At 41.2% G+C, this 21,796-nt stretch overlaps 1 protein-coding gene across 4 annotated transcripts in view; it reads left to right on the top strand.

Moving 5' to 3' along the window:
- The window catches only part of LOC106608629 (protein phosphatase 3 catalytic subunit alpha), a 138,164-nt gene that overhangs the window by 70,993 nt on the left and 45,375 nt on the right, over positions 1–21,796 (top strand). For all 4 annotated transcript variants that reach the window (XM_014206697.3, XM_014206695.3, XM_014206696.3 and 1 more), the window contains exons 3-6: positions 11,711–11,835; positions 13,323–13,434; positions 13,784–13,929; positions 16,790–16,929. In XM_014206697.3, coding sequence (XP_014062172.1) covers positions 11,711–11,835; positions 13,323–13,434; positions 13,784–13,929; positions 16,790–16,929 — 523 coding nt within the window. The remainder of the gene's footprint in view (positions 1–11,710; positions 11,836–13,322; positions 13,435–13,783; positions 13,930–16,789; positions 16,930–21,796) is intronic.

Raw genomic sequence — 21,796 nt, 5'->3', positions numbered from 1 at the left:
GGCTACTATTGTGCAGCCTTCAAGGAAACACATCAGATATTCTCTGTCTCTCTAGTCCCCGCACCAGAAGTCATTATTCTACCGTTTGGCCCTGGCTAATCTAAATGTGACTGACTGGGTTTGAATCCGGGTCTCTGGTGCACAGGAAAGATGTGTTAGCCCTTTAAGCTAAAGCCAAGGCATTAGCTTGGGTACGGCTGACGGGCTGGTAGACGCAGCTACTTACATGATGCTCAAAACCATGATCTTACATTGCCATCCCAGCAAACTGGTACATAAGCTAGGGTTTTTATATAACATTAGGATAATAACATTCCAAAAACATTCAGTAAAATATTGTGCACAACGTTGCGGATATTGATGCACAGCCATGTACAACACTGGGGCCGAGCTCCCTGCTATCCAGGACCTCTGTACCAGGTGGTGTCAGAGGAAGGACCCAAAAATTTGTCTATGACTCCAGCCACTGAAGTCATAGACTGCTCCATCTGTTTCCACGCGGCAATCGGTACTGGAGCGCCAAGTCTGGTACCAAAAGGCTCCTGAACAGCTTCTTTCTACCCCCAAGCCATAAGACTTCTGAACAGTTAATCAAATGGCCACCCTGACTATTTGCATTGACCCCTTTTATTTGCACTGACTCTCTTGCACCAGCTCTATGCACACCCACTGGACTCTACCCACACACACTACACTGACTCTCCCAACATACACACTTCATACACTCACCTAACACACACATATGGATATTGACACCACTCACACAGACACACTTTCACTCTTCATATGCTGCTGCTGCTACTCTGTTTATTATCTATCCTGATTGCCTAGTCACTCTTACCCATACCTACATGTACATATTACCTCAACTACCTCGTAACCCTGCACATTGACTCAGTACCATTACTCCTTGTATATAGTCTTATTATTGTTATTTTGTGTTACTATTTTATATTTCTGCATTGTTGGGAAAGGGCTCGTAAGTAAGCATTTCACTGTAAAGTCTACAACTCTTGTATTCGGCGCAAGTGACAAATGTAACTAATTTAATTTGACTCAAACCCATTTTCTTGCATATAACAAACCCATAATATTATGTGTCTCAAACCCATTGCCTTATTAAGGTGATGATGGAAGATGGCAAGGTGCCTACAGATGTAAGATCTTAATTTGATCACTCTTGTTGCTGAACATTTCCCTGCACAACAGGAAGTGCAAACTTGTAGTGTATTGGAGGTTTAAAAAGGCTTCTAAAGTTTGTAATTTCCAGTTAATATTGTCAGACTTCATTTGCCCTAAAAATGTATCAACCCCTATAAAAAAAAAGTCCATTCATTATATTCCACATAATATTTCACATTTCCTGTTGCTGTAGGATTATTTTCCTGCTGAAGCAAACTGGTTCAAATTAAGACCCTACATCTGTAGACGCTGTGCTGCTGTCTCTCTATTTGTGGCTGAGTGTTGCACAATGTAATGTAAAAAAATGTCTCCACTGTCTCTGCCACAATCGCAAATCATAGTGCCATGCGAGGTTTTCACTTATTAGATAATAAGGGAGCGAAGGGCAGTGGTTGCTATGTGTTAGGTGTTGTGTTATAACAAAATGGTGTCTGTTTGTGTACATCTCATTAAAGTAGAACTGACAGTGTTAACTACATTCCGGATACGAAACAAACAGACAATCATAATATCAGTCAAAAACATAAAATTCCCAGATTATGCTTCAAAACCAACTTTTTAAGAGGTTTTAAAAATGGATTATATTTTACTCAAAATTCCATGAATTACAGTAAGGCATTGTTGGCAGAATAGATGGATGCAGTTCAATGCATGATTCATAACTCACCAATTTTTTTATTTTACCTTTATTTAACTAGGCAAGTCAGTTACGAACAAATTCTTATTTTCAATGATGCCCTAGGAACAGTGGGTTAACAGCCGTTAACAGATTTTTACCTTGTCAGCTTTGGGATTCGATCTTGCAACCTTTTGGTTACTAGTCCAACGCTCTAACCACTAGGCTACCTGCCGCCAGGTCATCATTTTGGACTACCAATACATTTCTTGGTAGTCCAAAAATATTGCTGTCAGGTTGTAAATCTCAGCTGGCCTTGTACATTGTTTGCTGCCACAACCCATTCAGAATGCAGTTACAGTTTCAAAACGGACAACTATAACTAAGGCTGGGAATGTCAATACAATCAAACTAGCAAGGGTAATGATCACAAGTCAGTCATAACGTGGCTAATAGGCTATTGCACATGTGTCAAACACAAGGCCCATGTGCCGAATAGGACACAGAAGTGAGTATAAACGAGTCAACATTTGAGTCAGCTACTTTAACGAAGTACAGACAGATGCGCTCACATTGTTGAATTCAACTTCAATTGCGCTGCTTCCGTGTGTCCCGGTAACAGCGGAGAGAAAGCGTACAGACACATGCCACAGTCTGAGCTAGGCTACTAAAATGTTGCAGTCGGTTTTTAAAGCCTGACCATTTATAACCAAAAAACTAAACCTGCAACAAACACCATGTAAAACAGAAACATCTAGGCCTATTACCGCAACATTTGAGCAGTAGCATAATATATTTTGAGTGCACCTTACAGCAATGCTGCATTCAACCGCACCGGTGATCCATACAGCGCAAAAGATATATATTCACTACCGGTCAAAGGTTTTAGAACACCTACTCATTCAAGGGTTTTTCTTTATTTTAACTATTTTCTACATTTTAGAATAATAGTGAAGACCTCAAAACTGATAGCACATATGGAATCATGTAGTAAGCAAAAAAGTGTTAAACAAATCAAAATACATTTTATTTGAGATTCTTCAAATAGCTACCCCGTTGCCTTTGACAGCTTTGCACACTCTTGGCATTCTCTCAACCAGCTTCACCTGGAATGCTTTTCCAACAGTCTTGAGAGTTCCCACATATGCTGAGCACTTGTTGGCTGCTTTTCCATCACTCTGCGGTCTGACTCATCCCAAACCATCTCAATTTGGTTGAGGTCGGGGGATTGTGGAGGCCAGGTCACCTGATGCAGCACTCATCACTCTCCTTGGTAAAATAGCCCTTACACAGCCTGTGTTGGGTCATTGTCCTGTTGAAAAACAGTGATAGTCCCACTAAGCCCAAACCAGATGTGACTGCATATCACTGCAGAATGCAGTGGAAGCCATGCTGGTTAAGTGTGCCTTGAATTCTAAATAAATCAGACAGTGTCACCAGCAAAGCACCATCACACCTCCTCCTCTATGCTTCACTGTGGGAACTACACATGCGGAGATCATCCATTCACCCACACCGCATCTCACAAAGACACGGCGGTTGGAACCTAAAATCTCCAATTTGAAATCCAGACCAAAGGACAAATTTCGACCGGTCTAATGTCCATTGCTCGTGTTTCTTGGCCCAAGCAAGTGTCTTCTTATTATTGGTGTCCTTTAGGAGTGGTTTCTTTGCAGAAATTCGACCATGAAAGCCTGATTCACACAGTTTCCTCTGAGCAGTTGATGTTGAGATATATCTGTTACTTGAACTCTGTGAAGCATTTATTTGGGCTGCAATTTCTGAGGTTGCTACCTCTAATGAACTTATCCTCTGCAGCAGAGGTAACTCTGGGTCTTCCATTCCTGTGGTGTTCCTCATGAGAGACAGTTTCATCATAGAGCTCAATGTTTTTTGCGACTGCACTTGAAGAAACGTTCAGTTCTTGAAATGTTCCGTATGTCATGTCTTAAAATAATGATGGTCCCCCAGTACGGAGAAAAAAATGTATGAAATGTATGCATTCACTACTGTAAGTCGCTCTGGATAAGAGTGTCTGCTAAATGACTAAAATGTAATGTAAATGTAATGATGGACAGTAATTTCTCTTTGCTTATTTGAGCTGTTCTTGCCATAATATGGACTTACTCTTTTACCAAATAGGGCTATCTTCTGTATACTCCTCTTCCTTGTCACAACACAACTGTTTGGCTCAAACGCATTAAGAAGGAAAGAAATTCCACAAATTCACTTTTAACAAGGCACACCTGTTAATTGCAATACATTCCAGGTGACTACCTCATGAAGCTGGTTGAGAGAATGCCTAGAGTGTGCAAAGCTGTCATCAAGGCAAAGGGTGGCAACTTTAAAGAACCTCAAATATAAAATATATTTTGATTTGTTTAACACTTTTTTTGGTTACTACATGATTTCATAGTTTGTCTTCACAATTATTCTACAATGTAGAATAATACAAATAAATAACCTTGAATGAGTAAGGGTTGCAGCATATTATGCACCTCTGCAAGCATAGCAGTAAAGGTTGGACAAATATTTTCTTTAATATGTTAAAATGATATATACAGCATCCTATGTACATAAGTGGACATTATAAAGGGCCGTATTTTCTTAATAAAACAATGGCCAGTTTGGGTAGCAGTTGGGGGGGAAAAAAATTGTCTGACCCGAGAATTCATATTTTTTTTTAAGATGGTCCGTGTGCTGTTTGAGATTGACAGCCCTGGGCTAGCGTATCTACACTGAACAAAAATATAAAGTATAATGTAAAGTGTTGGTCCCATGTTTCATGAGCTGAAATAAAAGATCCCAGAAATGTTCCATGCGAACAAAAAGCTTATTTCTCTCAAATTTTGTGCACACATTTGTTTACATCCCTATTAGTGAACATTTCTCATTTGCCAAGATAATCCATCCACCTGACAGTTGTGGCATTTAAAGAAGCTGATTAAACAGCATGATCATTACACAGGTGCACCTTGTGCTGGGGACAATAAAAGGCCACTAAAATTTGCACATCAAATTTTGTCACATAACACAATGCCACCGATGTCAAGTTGAGGGAGCGTGCAATTGGCATGCTGACTGCAGCAATATCCACCAGAGCAGTTTCCAGATAACTGAACGTTAATTTCTCTAGCATAAACTGCCTCCAACGTCGTTTTAGAGAATTTGGCTGCCACACAAACACCTGCCACACAAACACAGCAGTATGGCGTTATGTGGGCGAGCGGTTTGGTGATGACAACGCTGTGAACAGAGTGCCCCATGGTGGCGGTGTGGTTATGGCATGGGCATGCATAAACTACAGACAACGATCACAATTGAATTTTATCGATGGCAATTTGAGATACCGTGGCGAGATCCGGCCCATTGTCGTGCTGTTCATCCGTCGCAATCACCTCATGTTTCAGAATGATAATATCGCAAGGATCTGTACACAATTCCTGGAAGCTGAAAATGTCCCCAGTTCTTCCATGGCCTACATAGTCACCAGACATGTCACCCATTGAGCATGTTTGGGATGGTTGAATTGACGAGTACAACAGCGTGTTCCAGTTCCGGCTAATATCCAGTAACTTCACACAGCCATTGAAGAGGAGTGGGACAACATTCCACAGGCCACAATCAACAGCCTGATCAACTCTATATGAAGGAGATGTGTCGTGCTGCAGGAATCGAATAGTGGTCACACCAGATTATTTAAGGTATCTGTTACCAACAGATGCATATCTGTATTCCCAGACATGTGAAATCCATAGATTAGGGCCTAATGAATTTATTTCAATTGACTGATTTCCTTATATAAACTGTAACTCAGTAAAATCTTTGAAAATGTTGCGTTTACATTTTTGTTCAGTATATTTATGTAGCCGTCTATTTACTTAGCAAACTAAAAACAAGGAGCCTACCGTTAGCTAGCTGCTGGGAGGATGTCATTGGAGGGGTAGGTGAGTGACCAACTGTTCCACCTCATATCGTTTTCCGTTGGCTACAGCTATAGATGCTGCCGGTTTCATTTGGTGAACTAGCAAGGAATGTGAATCGCTTTGCTAGCTAGCAATGCTGAACTTGAACGAGTGTTATCCACAGTTAGCATATCTCTTAGTTGCCAATCAAATGTGTTGGGCGTGCAGGCAAGTTCCCATTCAATTGTCTAACCGTGGGTTGGGACAAACATGCATCGACAGGCAAGCTGCAGAAGGACGTGCAGGCTACTATTCCCCGTTGTTTATCAGTGGAATTTTGACTGCCAACTAGTTGAACAAGTTTGAGAGGGTTTATCCGATGTTCCCTCGTTAGATTTGAGCCCATCCCGCTCTGGCTAGCATTAGTTGTTGATGATATGCATTGGCAACTGAGGGGAAGAGAGCCTACCTTTTCGTGGTTGTTTGATCAATAGGATTGTGAAGTTCCCAAATGTAAGAGGACTTCCGTGGTATTTGCAGAAATGCATTAAGGTGTATTTTTTGGCGAATGCGTTCTCATGCTCTAAAGTCGCACTGCTGCCTGTAAACACACAGTCCAGTTAAAAGCGAATGATCGCAGGCCCGTGTGTGGCTTATGTGCGTATAGGCCAACTGGAGCTCTGATTGGCTATGGCGTACCGGTCTGCGCACACTCCAGTGCTGGACAGGACAGACGTTTTTATTTGGTTTTATTTACTGCAGTGTCTATTAATTGACCCAACGCACTGAAGCTTTCCAGCTGTTGCTATAGAATTTTCACAAATGCCTTACTATATGTCATCCACGTTCTATGGTGTCATATTTTGTCAGTTCCACTTTAAATCACAGTGGTAGCAGATCAGTTGAGAACGTTACTTTTGTCATAGCACACAAGTTGGTGTCATCATGCCATTGTGGTTGTTCCTTTTAATTCTGTCATTCTATGATTGTGTTTTTTTGATTGTGCTCATAGAATATGCTTGATAGCTCCATAATGCTGTATGTGTGGCCCCTATCTCATTCTCTGCAGATAGTATGCAATCCATACCTCTCATTCCATAGTAAAGACAAAAAGCCTGGAGCTGCAATTCATCATTTGTTATCTTCCAGAGAAATCAGTTGTATGTGATTGGTTGTGAAGCAGAATGGCGAGTCAGAGAAAAGGCTTGGTGGTGTGTTGGTTGTGAATCAGCCTGTAGAGCCAGGGGGTAGGAGTTAAGATGAGCCACTTCTACACCCACCCCTCTCCTACTCAACAGTCCTGTTCTCCGGCAATGATACACACACACTTGCACACGCACAAGTGCGCACACACACACCACACACACACACACACACACACACACACACACTGAGTGCCTCACAAGGCCAGATTTTCTGTTGAAAAGAAGCCATTGTTTCTCTCACTCACTCACTCATTCATTCACTCACTCACTCACTCACTCACTCACTCACTCACTCACTCACTCTGCACCTCATTCTCCCGTCTCTTCTGTCTTTGTGATGCGTCTTGGGCGACCAACACACACTTCCTGGCTGTGTCCATCAGGCCCAAAATGCTCCCGACACAGCTCACTGCTGTACCATTCAGCACAACCTGTAGCTACGTTCTTCTTTTCCAGACACACACTGCACTAATGACTTAACTTTACAACCAACGAGAGAAAAGAGCCTTCATCTCCCAGACCTTCACATCCCGGTCTGTCACATACAGCATATGAATACGGAACGGATTTGCAAGCTGCACTCCTATATGCACTACTATTTCACTCCGGGTTTGAACTCGGCACATCTCACCAACTCAATGAGCTTGCCTCTGGAGTGGCCTGTGTAGGTTATCGGGCAGAGCTGGCTTGTGTAAGTCAGCCACCCACGCACATACTAGCTGCTGCCGCCTGACTGGCGATATGGTTTTGATCAGTCTCGCACAGTAGCGCGGGGCGATGGATGGTGAGAACAAAATCTATCTCACTTGAGATAATGTACTCCCACCTGCTCATCTTACGTGGGCCTTGTCGTGACTGGTGATTGCCTGTGTCCGTGCATGCGTCTGTATGTGCTTGCCTGCATGTGTGTGCTGTGTTATAACAAAGGACAGAGGAAAGCCATTGTATCTGATATGAATACGGCCTTACTGCCTACTATCCAGTGTGTACAGCTGATTAGAACTCACCACGGCCTGGCTTGGCTGGCCATGCGTCATATCGTCTTCTTGACCCCTAGGTCACTCTATTCCAGTGTGACCCCACGGCCACTTCTGTCACCATGGCGTTATCACAGAGAAACATAAAGGTGGGTTTTGTCCAGATCCACCCACACACAGAGCGAGAGAGAGCACATCCCTAGGGCTGGAACGTTTAGTGTAACCGTTTGTTGCTTCATCATGTTCCTTGTGTTCTTGGATTGTTTGTTATTCTCATGTTATGTCTTGTAACAGTGTGACGTTGAATAAGACATTTGAATAGACTGTATCCCAGCTTTTTTGACAGAACAATATTTGGGCTGCAACGTTCATCCATGTTTCTCAAACATCAAATTTGGATGTTCTTCCAAACGGCAAATTTCGAAGTGTTTAAGGTTGAGTTTAGGCATTAAGTGCGAAATTTGAACAAATACAAATGTTCTATCGCTGGATTCGAACATGCAACCCTTGCCGACGCTTACGCCCATCCACATCCACAACACCCTAGCAAAATCGAAACCTACTTGAAGGTAACAGCACTCACTCTTTCCCCTTGTGGCCAGTTTCCACGTCATTTCCCAAAGTCCTCAGACATGGATGGATGTTGAATACTGACTTGTATCACGGGGGACCTGGCTGGTTTTGTTCTGGTGTACATTCATTCTTCATTGACCCGAAACTAATTCACCAGACAAGGTTTTGATTCTTTAGTATGTGCTATCGCAAGTCCATCATATAGACTTTGCTTGCATTGATTTACAGTTATAATATTGCTTACAATCGAGCTGTAGGTTACAAAATGCAATATAATGGTGATCGTGGTCTGTACCGTGCCGGCTGAAAACACCCCAGAGACCAATAAGCTATGAATGAGAGGGATTTTTACTTTCTATAATTCCTTACAAATATCCACATTTTTTTTGTAGTAAGCGAGAATGGAAATCCACTTTGCACGATGAGCTGCTTCTCAGACAGCATGAATAGACTATTTGAATGGAATATCATTTGTAACCTACGGTAACACTTTATTTGGATAGTCCATCTGTAGATGCTCTACAGACTATCAGTAACATTTCAACTATCTGCTAACCCCAGCTTTAACCCTAACCTTATTCCTTATCCTAAACTGAATTATAGCCCTAACCCTTATTCTAACCCTAAATGTAACTTTAGCAAGCAGTTGCTTATCAACAGATAGTTTGTTGGTTGTATGACCATCTGTAGATCTGCAGGTGGACTATCCAGACTATCCAAATAAAGTGTGACCCAACCAACAGTTGATTTTGGGAGGGGAAGGGAGCACATTACAAATGAGAACCCTTTGAGTCTAAACCTAAGTCTAAATCCAGAATTGAAACCATTTGAAAAGAGTGGGATTCTTCAAAGATAAAATTACAAAATGAGAGTTTACAATGCATATGCGGAGAACAGATTCTCTCTTCTCTTCCTCGTGTCTCGAGGGGCTTGTAACTCGAGCTAATTACTTTCCAATGCAGTCATCCAACATATGATAATTGGAACTGTCTTCAAGATATTGCTACGAGTTTACTCTGTCATTAGATACAGGCTTAAAGACACGTGTAAACAAATAAGTGGATAGCGTTTGCAAAGGATGGTGTTGATATTCATTGCCAGGGACCAAATTAGTAGGCCTATCAGTGCTTTAGCAACTGTGTTTGAGCCAGAGTAGATGGCTGACGTTATCTTTTGCTACTGAGTATCAGTGTATCAATTGTTAACATGAATGTTAATGTTGTTGAACATTTCCTCACTAAAATGTTAGGTTAGAAAAATGGAGAGGGAATTGTCTACCAATATTTGTGAATAGCACACACACTCAGAATAAATCAATCAGGGAATTCTTTGTATAATAATATAAACTCTGATTGGCTGGTCATGAAGGTTCTGACTTGCAGCTGGATGTGACATTCAACACGGGTCACTGCATTGCAAAGGAATGACTAGGTAGGACTGGTCTGGGTTCTTTAATCGCAGTACCAGCGATTACAGTGTGTGGCCAGCGGGTGACAAATGTCTGAAGGCTCTGTGGCCTGTGGCTCCTTGGCTCTCTGGGGAGCAGTGGTGAACGGGGTCAGAGGAGCAATGGGAAAACCGATCCTATTTCACTGAGTGGCAAATGGTAATCCCTGATTTCATGGAGAGATTGAGTCAGCCCAGTCACAATGTGGGTCATGTTAGGTTGTTGACTGTAGTGATTAATGGATAGGTGGGGTGGGGATGTGACTAACGTCAAAGGAAAGAAATGTGCCAAAGTCCCTCTGTTATGAAGGAGGGGAGGGAGTGGAGTGTACAGTACAATGATAATGCACATTGCCATACAATTGCGGACAACAACAACACTGTAGAGTTGAGAACTATACAGGCATTGGGATACATTTTGTTCCTCCATAATAACATAATAATAGCAGAATTTTGTTCCTTAGCAATAATAGGCTGTACAAATGACGTTCCTTTCATAGATTTCAGTGAGTGGTGTTCTATGAGCAGAAAGCACAGGAAGTGACACATGTCGTAGTGAGACATTCTATTCTACTAAAGATGCCACTCAGAGTCTGAGAATGTTTTTGACAGGATCTATGGCTGAAGGACAGCTTTATTGATACATTTTTCATGTTATCTCATGATACCACCTCGCTAATAATGGGATATCAATGTACATCAATGGGATATCAATGCACATCAGTGTTTCCATAGATGCTTGTAAGAATAAAATGGCAAATTCAAAAGGTTATTGGGTTATTGAAGACTGACTCTCATACTAATCATACAATAAGAATTTTACTGTGACGTAAAATGTTAGGCCACTCTAAAATCCACTGTAACAGAAATAGTATGGACCTTATTTGTCCCCATGTTTGTTTGTTTGTTCGTTGATAGCCAGTCTTGCTGTATCTCCCTTTACATTACAGTGGTCCTTCTTGGTTTGAGTAGGGTTCAACATTTTGGGAAGGTGTTGCATTTGTCTAGAAAAAAAGAAGCATTCTTGAAACAACATATTTGGTCTGACAAAGTCATATCTCTCATGCTAATATATGATGTAAAAAGTAGAATATAATAGTTGGTTTGGTCATGTTGATTTGTGGTGGAGGCTAGTTATTGGTCAGAGGGTCTCTCGAGTGGGATTCTGCCCTGGGCCTGCTTACATTGTTTATGCAAAGCAAAACTCACTGTGTAATACAACACATAGTGTCTCAGTTCACATGTTTTATGCATGATGCATGTATTATGAAGGGATGCAGGCGAGACAACACATTTTTGTACCAGTTGGCCCAGGTTCAATTGGCTGGCGACATACAGTACAGAAACACAAGACACTTCGCACTTGCAAATCCTCTCCAGGCTAATTGTATGAAACATGCTTTCAGTTTTAACCTTTCTGTTTGTTATGTGAGAGTAGCAGTTGCATTGTGTATTGGAACTGGGTATATATTAACACATAATTGCCCCCGTAAATAAAAGCTATTGTGCCACTTGGCTTCGGAGGATGGTTTATGATCATGATAAATGTCATGATGGTATTTATGTATTAGGAGGAACAATTGTCACAATGCCCTCTTTTTGTCCTGGGTCTATGTACATGAATTATGATACCACAAACAAAAGTGTAATAAGAAATGGATATTAAAATTCATATTCATATTTTTTTACCGCACAGAAAAGCTGCACTTTTAAAGAAGACAAAGAAAATGTTTAGAATGTGAAAGTCGAGTTGTATGACGTCTTTGTTTGTTTCTGACTATTTCCTCCTCTGTGTGTTCCCTGTAGTTTGTGGAGACATCCATGGCCAGTTCTTTGACCTGATGAAGCTGTTTGAAGTAGGAGGGTCACCGGCTAGCACGCGCTACCTTTTCTTGGGCGACTACGTCGACAGAGGATATTTCAGTATTGAAGTAAGTGTTTCACCTGTTCTAAGAACATTCAAGGAAAATACCACTCAAAAACTATCTTTTGGTATTTGTTTCATTAGTCCATTGTTGAAACAGTCCCAAAATGTTTTGCATGTCAACAATCAAGTTTTCAAGATATACAGTGCATTCGGAAAGTATTCAGCCCCCTTCCCTTTTTCCACATTTTGTTACGTTACAGCCTTATTCTAAAATGGATTAAATTAAAACAAATCCCCATCAATCTACATACAATACCGCATACTGACAAAGCGAAAACTGTTTTTTTTTTTTTTTTTTTGCAAATGTATATCAATATTTTTATTTATTTATTTACATAAGTATTCAGACCCTTCGCTATGAGAGTCAAAATTGAGCTCAGGTGCATCCTGTTTCCATTGATCATCCTTGAGATGTTCCAACTTGATTGGAGTCCACCTGTGGTAAATTCAATTGATTGGACATGATTTAGAAAGGCACACAACTGTCTATATAAGGTCCCACAGTTGACAGTGCATCTCAGAGCAAAAAACAAGCCATGAGGTCGAAGGAATTGTACAAAGAGCTCTGAGACAGGATTGTGTCAAGGACAGATCTGGGGAAGGGTACCAAAAAATGTATGCAGCATTGAAGGTCCCCAAGAACACAGTGGCCTCTATCATTCTTAAATGGAAGAAACTTGGAACCACCAAGACTCTTCCTAGAGCGGGCCATCTGGCCAAACTGAGCAATCAGAGGAGAAGGGCCTTAGTCAGGGAGGTGACCAAGAACCGGACAGAGCTCCAGAGTTCCTCTGTGGAGGAACTCTTCCAGACAGACAACCATCTCTGCAGCACTCCACCAATCAGGCATTTATGGTAGAGTGGCCAGACGAAAGCTACTCCTCAGTAAAAGGCACGTCAGCCCGCTTGGAGTTTTCTAGAAGGCCCCTAAAGACTCTCAGACCATGAGAATCAAGATTCTCTGGTCTGATGAAACCAAGATTGAACTCTTTGGCCTAAATGCCAAGCTTCACGTCTTGAGCAAACCTGGCACCGACAGCATCATGCTGTATGGATGTTTTTCAGTGGCAGGGACTGGGAGACTAGTCAGGATCGAGGGAAAGATGAACGGAGCAAAGTACAGAGAGATACCCATCCAACCTGACAGAGCCCAAATTTGCACAAAAAAAATGTTTTTGCTTCGTCATTCTGGGGTATTGTGTGTAGGTTGATGAGGGAAAAAACAATGTAATCGGTTTTAAATAAGGCTGTAATGTAACAAAATGTGAAAAAAGTCAAGGGGTCTGAATACTTTCCAAATGCACTGTAGAACTTTCAAAATACAGAAAGTGTCACAGTATGATGCGTTTTGCATAATCCTTTAAGTTAAAGAAGGAAGTGGTTGATGCTTTTGCTTTCGTACATCTGAGACTCCTATTAGTCATTGTGTATTGTATATGTTCTCTGAAAATATGCTAATTCATTTCCTATGTCTTTGTTATTGTCTTCCAGTGTGTGCTGTACTTGTGGGCCTTAAAGATCCTATACCCCAAAACACTATTTTTGCTCCGTGGGAACCACGAATGTAGACATTTAACAGAGTATTTCACATTTAAGCAGGAATGTAAGTGTGGTTTTGAGTTTTTCTTTCTGAAGCATTTTACATTGAACATGACGCTTGACTTTCAAATGTTCACGCGGAAAAGTGCTTCTTGGCATAGTATGAAATCAGATTCTTGCTCTCTCCTTGATATGTATTTACATATGTCAGGGCTATTGCTGTTGGATTCAGGCTTAGAGTATAACCAAAATACCAAGGGCAGAGTTAGAGTTTTTTTATGTCTTTTGGATGTTTTCTGACACTTTGTTTTAACTTTCCGACCCAGGCCCAGCACACTGCCCTAGTGTGTAAGAGCTAGGGGTGTTTGGCCTGGCAACACTCTTCAGTCCTCGCCCTATTTCCACCCTGACAGGTAGAATTAAGTATTCGGAGCGGGTGTACGATGAGTGTATGGACGCCTTCGACTGCCTTCCCCTGGCCGCCCTTATGAACCAGCAGTTCCTGTGTGTACACGGAGGACTTTCCCCAGAAATCTCAAACCTCGACGACATCAGGAAAGTACGTGATTTCCCAAACTACATTCCTTGCATGACAAAGCCCAATGCAATATGCTTTTAATTTGTGCCGACTTTGGTACATTTTACACAGACTACTACATTCGGAATGATCTCCTCTTTTTACCTTAAAATCATGAATACTTGGGATATTGAATTGTTTCTATAGTGTATGAATATATCACATGTATAGTGGCAAGAAAAAGTATGTGAACCCTTTGGAATTAACTGGATTTCTGCATAAATTGGTCATAAAATGAAGTCTAAGTCACAACAATAGACAAACACAGTCTGCTTAAACTAATAACACGTTTTCATGTCTTTATTGAACACACCGTGTAAACATTCACAGTGCAGGGTGGAAAAAGTATGTGAACCCTTGGATTTAATAACTGGTTGACCCTCCTTTGGCAGCAATAAACTCAACCAAATGTTTTCTGTAGTTGCGAATCAGACCTGCACAACGGTCAGGAGGAATTTTGGAACATTCCTCTTTACAAAACTGTTTCAGTTCAGCAATATTCTTAGAATGTCTGATGTGAACCGCTCTCCAGGTCATGCCACAGCATTTTAAATCGGGTCGAGGTCAGGACTCTGACTGGACCACTCCAGAAGGCATATTTTCTTCTATTGAAGCCATTCTGTTGTTGATTCTCGTGTTTTTGGGTTGTTGTCCTGTTGCATAACCCAACTTGTGTTGATCTTCAATTGATGGACAGATATCCTTACATTCTCCTGCAAAATGTCTTGATAAACTTGGGAATTCATTTTTATGTCGATGATAGCAAGCTGTCCATGCCCTGAGGCAGCAAAGCAGCCCCAAACCATGATGCTCCCTCCACCATACTTTACAGTTGGGATGAGGTTTTGATGTTGGTGTGCTGTGCCTTTTTTTCTCCACACATAGTGTTGTGTGTTCCTTCCAAACAACTCAACTTTAGTTTTATCTGTCCACACAATATTTTACCAGTAGCGCTGTGGAACAACAAGGTGCTCTTTTGCGAACTTCAGACGTGCAGCAATGTTTTTTTTTGGACAGCAGTGGCTCCTTCCATGGTGTCCTCCCATGAACACCATTCTTGTTTAGTGTTTTACGTATTGTAGACTCGTCAACAGAGATGTTAGCATGTTCCAGAGATTTCTGTAAGTCTTTAGCTGACACTCTAGGGTTCTTCTTAACCTCATTGAGCATTCTGCACTGTGCTCTTGCAGTCATCTTTGCAGGACGGCCACTCCTAGGGAGAGTAGCAACAGTGGTGAACTTTCTCCATTTATAGACAATTTGTCTTACCGTGGACTGATGAACATCAAGGCTTTTAGAGATACTTTTGTAACCCTTTCCAGCTTTATGCAAGTCAACAATTCTTAATCTTAGGTCTTCGGAGATCTCTTTTGTTCGAGGCATGGTTCATCAGGCAATGCTTCTTGTGAATAGCAAACTCAAATTTTGTGAGTGTTTTTTTTAACATCTCCAATCTCGTCTCATTGATTGAACTCCAGGTTAGCTGACTCCTGACTCCAATTAGCTTTTGGAAAAGTAATTAGCCTAGGGGTTCACATAGTTTTTCCAACCTACACTGTCATTGTTTAAGTGATGTATTCAATATAGACAAGAAAAATACAATCATTTGTGTGTTATTAGTTTAAGCACACTGTGTTTGTCTATTGTTGTGACTAAGATGAAGATCAGATCAAATTGTATGACAAATTTATGCAGAAATCCGGGTAATTCCAAAGGGTTCACATACTTTTTCTTGCCACTGTATGGTTTTTAACAAGTCATGTCCATGTTTCATTAAAGTGTAATGGATGTTCAGTATAAGAAGGATCATGCATTTTCCCTTGTAACAAACATTCATTCAAGTGGATTTTATTATGTGAAAGGCACATCAATTAGGTTTACACAGACCTTGGTTAAAACCTGTTTAATTTCTCCTTTTTGCTGTTCAAGGAAGTAGTCTTTACAATTTCTCTTGAAATATTTATTTAGAAAAGAATGACCTTGATAACACAACATGGACTACCTCCCTCTCAAGCAATGCCCCAAACTAACAGAGATTTGCAATCTGGCCCTCTGATTAAACCTTTTGAATAGTTGGATCCTGCTTTTTCTCAAATTCAATAACGACAATTGGATTTTGTGGCTGCAATCAGATGGTCTCTGTAATAAAATCTACACTATTGAAGTGTCCATTATGCTACAGTATATACTGTACCAGGCTTGGGGTCAAGTCCATTTAAATTCCAGTCAATTCAGGAAGTACAATGATATTCCAACTCAAATTGCAAAGATTTGAATTTGGTTTACTTTCTGAATTGACTTGAATTTAAATGGAATTTATTCCAGCCCTGGTATATACATTCTCTGAGAAATGACTGTCATGAGCTTTTGGATGATCACTTTAATTTGTAGCTTTTCATTCCATTTCCCAGGAGGAGGTATTAGTATAGTCAAGATTGAAAATATCTATTCATGTTTCATACTCATAAAAGGCACAAATTGTCATCCAGTCCATCCAATTACACGTTGTGGGTTTCTTTCACACACAGATGTGAGACCCTACCAACTGTTGTACTGTAACATGCTCTGATGAAGGCATAACTGCCAAAATGCAGTGCTGCCGTTTCCCAATGTTCTTGAACTCGGGATTTCATTCGAAGTTTTACTGTAACCACAGTTCAATGTAGCAAGACGAATTGTCAACTCAAGATCCGCTTCAAGTCATTTTCCCTTTCCCATACAGTAGGTATCACTACACCAACTTATTGAGGAAGCTAAACTGACTCTGTTTCCGCATAGATAAGACATTTTCCCGACTGATTGACATTGTCTCTCCTAACTCTGTGTACCTCTGTCTCTGTAGTTAGACAGATTCAAAGAGCCCCCTGCGTACGGGCCCATGTGTGACCTGTTGTGGTCAGACCCCCTGGAGGACTTTGGGAACGAGAAGAGCCAAGAACACTTCACGCACAACACAGTGAGAGGCTGCTCCTACTTCTACAGGTGGGCCATCACCTCCTTCACAAGCTGCGTAGTGTGAAAAAGAGGCTGTGAATGTATTCATTTATTTGTCATTTAGTTGGCAGAGACAGTGCACATGATTAAGAGTGTGTGTGTGTGTGTGTCTTAACTTGGCTTTTGTAATCGTTGGCCTTATCTTGCTTTGTTACCATTGCTGACTTTGTTAAAATGCTGATGTATCATACAATGGACTTGACATTGATCTAGTGTAACACTTCTGGGCTCTACAGTAATATAACCCTCCAAATAAAACAGTTAACTTGTGCCATTGAAGCATCATTGAACCTTCCTTTGCCAAATCCTTCCAACCCACGTTATTCTGACAAATGTTAATCTTCATTCAGTCCCCTTCGAAGCCCCTCACTCCCTTTTCTACTGTCTGGATCATAGTAGCTTTGTAACCTGCATCTGTCATGGACCCAGGGAAACTGCCTTTTCTCTTATTACTCTGTCACAAGTGTTTATGTAACACATAAATGAACTCCCATTAAATATTTAATAATTTTTTATTTAACCTTTATTCAACTAGGCAAGTCAGTTAAGATCAAATTCGTATTTACAATGACTGCCAACCCCGGCCAAACCTGGACAACGCTGGGCCAATTGTGCGCCACCCTATGGGACTCCCAATCACAGCCGGATGTGATACAGCCTGGTTTCGAACCAGGGACTGTAGTGATGCCTCTTGCACTGAGATGCAGTGCCTTAGACTGCCGCGCCACTCGGGAGCCCAGTCACAGGCAGAGCAAACAAAGGAAACGCTGGAAGTGCTGCGGGAGCTCACGCTGTCCTGAATGTAATGAACTTGTGCATTAGCACAGGGCCAGAGAGTCTTCTCCAAATGTGAGTTTTAGTGCTCCAGTGTCCAATTATTACAGGTGGACAGACGCTCATTTGATCCTGGCATGCTAGTGGAAAAGCCAGCCTGAAGCAGCCCAAGCTGTCAAATGTTTCTCCTGGGTTAGTGACTGAAGATATGATTCCCCTTAGAAATGCAGTCCATCCAACAGAAGGCAGTGAATTGGGTAGGGTTGTTCTCAAGGCATTACTTAGAATTTGTATATTGATATAATTTGAAAAGACTGCATATATCATATTTGTCAGAGACTTATTTTCTGTTCCCATAATACCTATTTCAAAGACCTCCTATTTCACGAGCGTAGTAACGTAATATTTGCTCTTTGGACCCCAGGAAGATTAGCAGTCTCCTAAAGGTCTTTTCATTTTGTGAAGAGTTGCCTTCCCTTGCAAGTAGGAGCTAGCTGGCAGCCTGGCTAGCTGGCTTTAGCCTAGCCCAAAGGCCAGCAGAGGGCGATATTGAGTCGTTCCCATTTTACAGTCCGAACACATTGTATTATGCCGGCATTACACTCGTATCCCCTGCGGACCGCTTTGTACCTAAAACATTCTCCATTCAGGCTGCAAAGGTGTCGACTTCCTCCTTAACTATATTTAATAGTGAGATGACTGAAGAAAACTGGGAAAATATGCATACTTTCTTTATGAAACACCATTTTCCACCACCATGCTAAAGTGGCTAATGCCTAGGAATGCTATTCCCGGATGTTGCCTATTGCTTTCAGCCAATCAATTTGCAGCAGTCTGTTGTTTACCCTTGGCTGAACACAGGGCACAACATCAGGAAGTAGCATTAGCCAAATGGTGTTTCATAAAGCAAGTATGTGTATTTTCCACGTTTTCTCTGCCTTCTTGCCATCAGTAGGAAATTGACACCTTTGCAGCCTGAATAGATAATGTTTTAGGTACAAACCGGTCCACGGGGGATATGAGTGTATTTACGGCTACATACAATGTGTTTGGACGGTAAAATGAAACCATCAATATCAGTTCAATATCGCCATCTGCCGGCCTTTGGGCTAGCCTTAGCCTGGCTAAAAACATAGCAAGCCAGCTAGCCTTTTTAGCTTCCCACATCGCCATGTGAAATAATCTGATTTATATATTTTTTTAAATATGCCCTGGCAGATATTCTTATACTTGCCGGTGTAACCTAAAACATTATCCCAGTTTGATATGCTGCTTGTGTATTCTTTCCCATATCAGCTAAAAATAGAACGTCATGTTTTGTTCACAAGAAAAAAAGCACATGGATTGCTAGGTGGCTACAGCAGGTTCTACCATTTTAGCCTGTAATCAGTAGTTATTACTGTTATACAAAATATATTTTTGGGTGAATTCTTGTTGTTTGGTTTACTGTTTGAACAATTAGCTGAGATTACATTTGGTTATCAATGCAAAATAGGCTAATTTGATGAATAGCCTATAGAACCAAGTGGCAACACCGCCTCCACGGCCTGTCTCAATTTTCAGGTAGTAAAAAACCACGTTAAATACCGGTAAACGACATTAAATACCGGTAAACGACACTCCGAATCTTGCTTCTGCGTAGAGCTTGTCGTCAGCTTTATTTATTTTATTTTGATTTAACCTTTATATAAACAGGGAGTCACAGTGAGATAAGGCAATAGCTAAAGGGGATCCAAATAAAGAATGAAGAATTAGCTTAGGTATTTTATGTGGGAACAATGATGCTTATTTGCATTCAATATTTGATGTAGGTCAGGACTATGTGATAGCTGTGCATATATTTGTATATGATCCAACAGTTTGCAGTAAATCAAATCAAATAAAATTGTATTTGTCACATGTGCCGAATACAACAGGTGTAGACCTTACAGTGAAATGCTTACTTACAAGCCCTTAACCAACAATGCAGTTTTAAGAAAAGAAAAGTGTTAAAGTATTTACTAAAATAAACTGAAGTAAAAAAGAAATAAACACAATAAAAAAGAAAAGTAAATGGTCCTACTTGAGTTAGATTTGTACATGACCCAACAGTTTGCTGTAAATGGTCTCACTTGACTTATACTGGAACATGCTGTCGTACACGTTGATTCAGAGCATCCCAAACATGCTCAATGGGTGACATGTCTGGTGAGTATGCAGGCCATGGAGGAACTGGGACATTTTCAGCTTCCAGGAATTGTGTACAGATCCTTGCGACATTATCATTCTGAAACATGAGGTGATGGCAGCAGATGAATGGGTTGACAACGGGCCTCAGGATCTTGTCACGGTATCTCTGTGCATTCAAATTGCCATCGATAAAATGCAATTGTTTGTTGTCCATAGCTCATGCCTGCCCATACCGTAACTCCACCGCCACCATGGGGCACTCTGTTCACAACATTGGCATCAGCAAACCGCTCACTCACACGACACCATGCACGTGGTCTGCCGGTTGAACGTACTGCAATATTCTCTAAAGCAATGTTGGAGGCAGCTTTTGGTAGAGAAATTAACATTCAATTATTTGGCAACAGCTCTGGTGGAGAGTCCTGCCGTCAGCATGTCAATTGCACGCTCCCTCAACTTAAGACATCTGTGGCATTGAGTTGTGTGACAAAACTGCAGATTTTAGTGACCTTTTATTGTCCCCAGCAGAAGGTGAACCTGTGTAATTATCATGCTGTGTAATCAGCTTCTTGATATGCCACACCTGTCAGGTGGATGGATTATCTTGGGAAAGGAGAAATGCTCACTAAAAGGGATATAAACATATTTGTGCACAACATTTTAGAGAAATAAGTATTTTGTTTCAGGTCATGAAACATGGGACCAACACTTTACATGTTGCATTTATAATTGTGTTCGGTGTAGATTTGTATATGTCCCAACAGTTTACTGTAAATGGTCCTGGTAGAGTTAGATTTGTATATGTCCCAACAGTTTACTGTGAATGGTCCTGCTAGAGTTAGATTTGTATATGTCCCAACAGTTTACTGTAAATGGTCTCGCTTGACTTAAATTTGTAAAGGACCCAACAGTTTACTGTACATGGTTTCGCTTGACTTTGAGTTGTATATGACCCAATCGTTTGCTGTAAATGGTCTCGCTTGACTATCTGCCAGACAACAGGGACCCTGTCAGGGAGAGAAATGTCACCCCTGTCACTTGAGAGAGCGTAAGAGAGCTGTGTTGTCGCTCTCGGGTTCTGGCTGCTAGTGATATTTCCATGGTATGCCCCTGCCATCGCAGAGATATCTCTGATATCTCAGTTACAAGGACCCAGTGTACTAAATCCAGTAGGATCGACTATAGACAGAGGGAAAGTGATTTAAAGGTGATAGGCACTGTTTGTACAGTCGTGGCCAAAAGTTTTGAGAATGACACAAATATTAATTTTCACAAAGTCTGCTGCCTCAGTGTTTTTAGATATTTTTGTCAGATGTTACTATGGAATACTGAAGTATAATTACAAGCATTTCATAAGTGTCAAAGGCTTTTATTGACAATTACATGAAGTTGATGCAAAGAGTCAATATTTGCAGTGTTGACCCTTCTTTTTCAAGACCTCTGCAATTCGCCCTGGCATGCTGTCAATTAAGTTCTGGGCCACATCCTGACTGATGGCAGCCCATTCTTGCATAATCAATGCTTGGAGTTTGTCAGAATTTGTGGGGTTTTGTTTGTCCACCCTCCTCTTGAGGATTGACCACAAATTCTCAATGGGATTAAGGTCTGGGGAGTTTCCTGGCCATGGACCCAAAATATAAATGTTTTGTTCCCCGAGTCACTTAGTTATCACTTTTGCCTTCTGGCAAGGTGCTCCATCATGCTGGAAAAGGCATTGTTTGTCACCAAACTGTTCCTGGATGGTTGGGAGAAGTTGCTCTCAGAGGATGTGTTGGTACCATTCTTTATTCATGGCTGTGTTCTTAGGCAAAATTCTGAGTGAGCCCACTCCCTTGGCTGAGAAGCAACCCCACACATGAATGGTCTCAGGATGCTTTACTGTTGGCATGACACAGGACTGATGGTAGCCCTC

The sequence above is a fragment of the Salmo salar genome, chromosome 07 (assembly GCF_965601325.2).
Source record: "Salmo salar chromosome 07, fSalSal1, whole genome shotgun sequence".
Lineage (NCBI taxonomy): Eukaryota > Metazoa > Chordata > Actinopteri > Salmoniformes > Salmonidae > Salmo > Salmo salar.
This window is presented reverse-complemented; position numbering and strand designations above follow the sequence as displayed.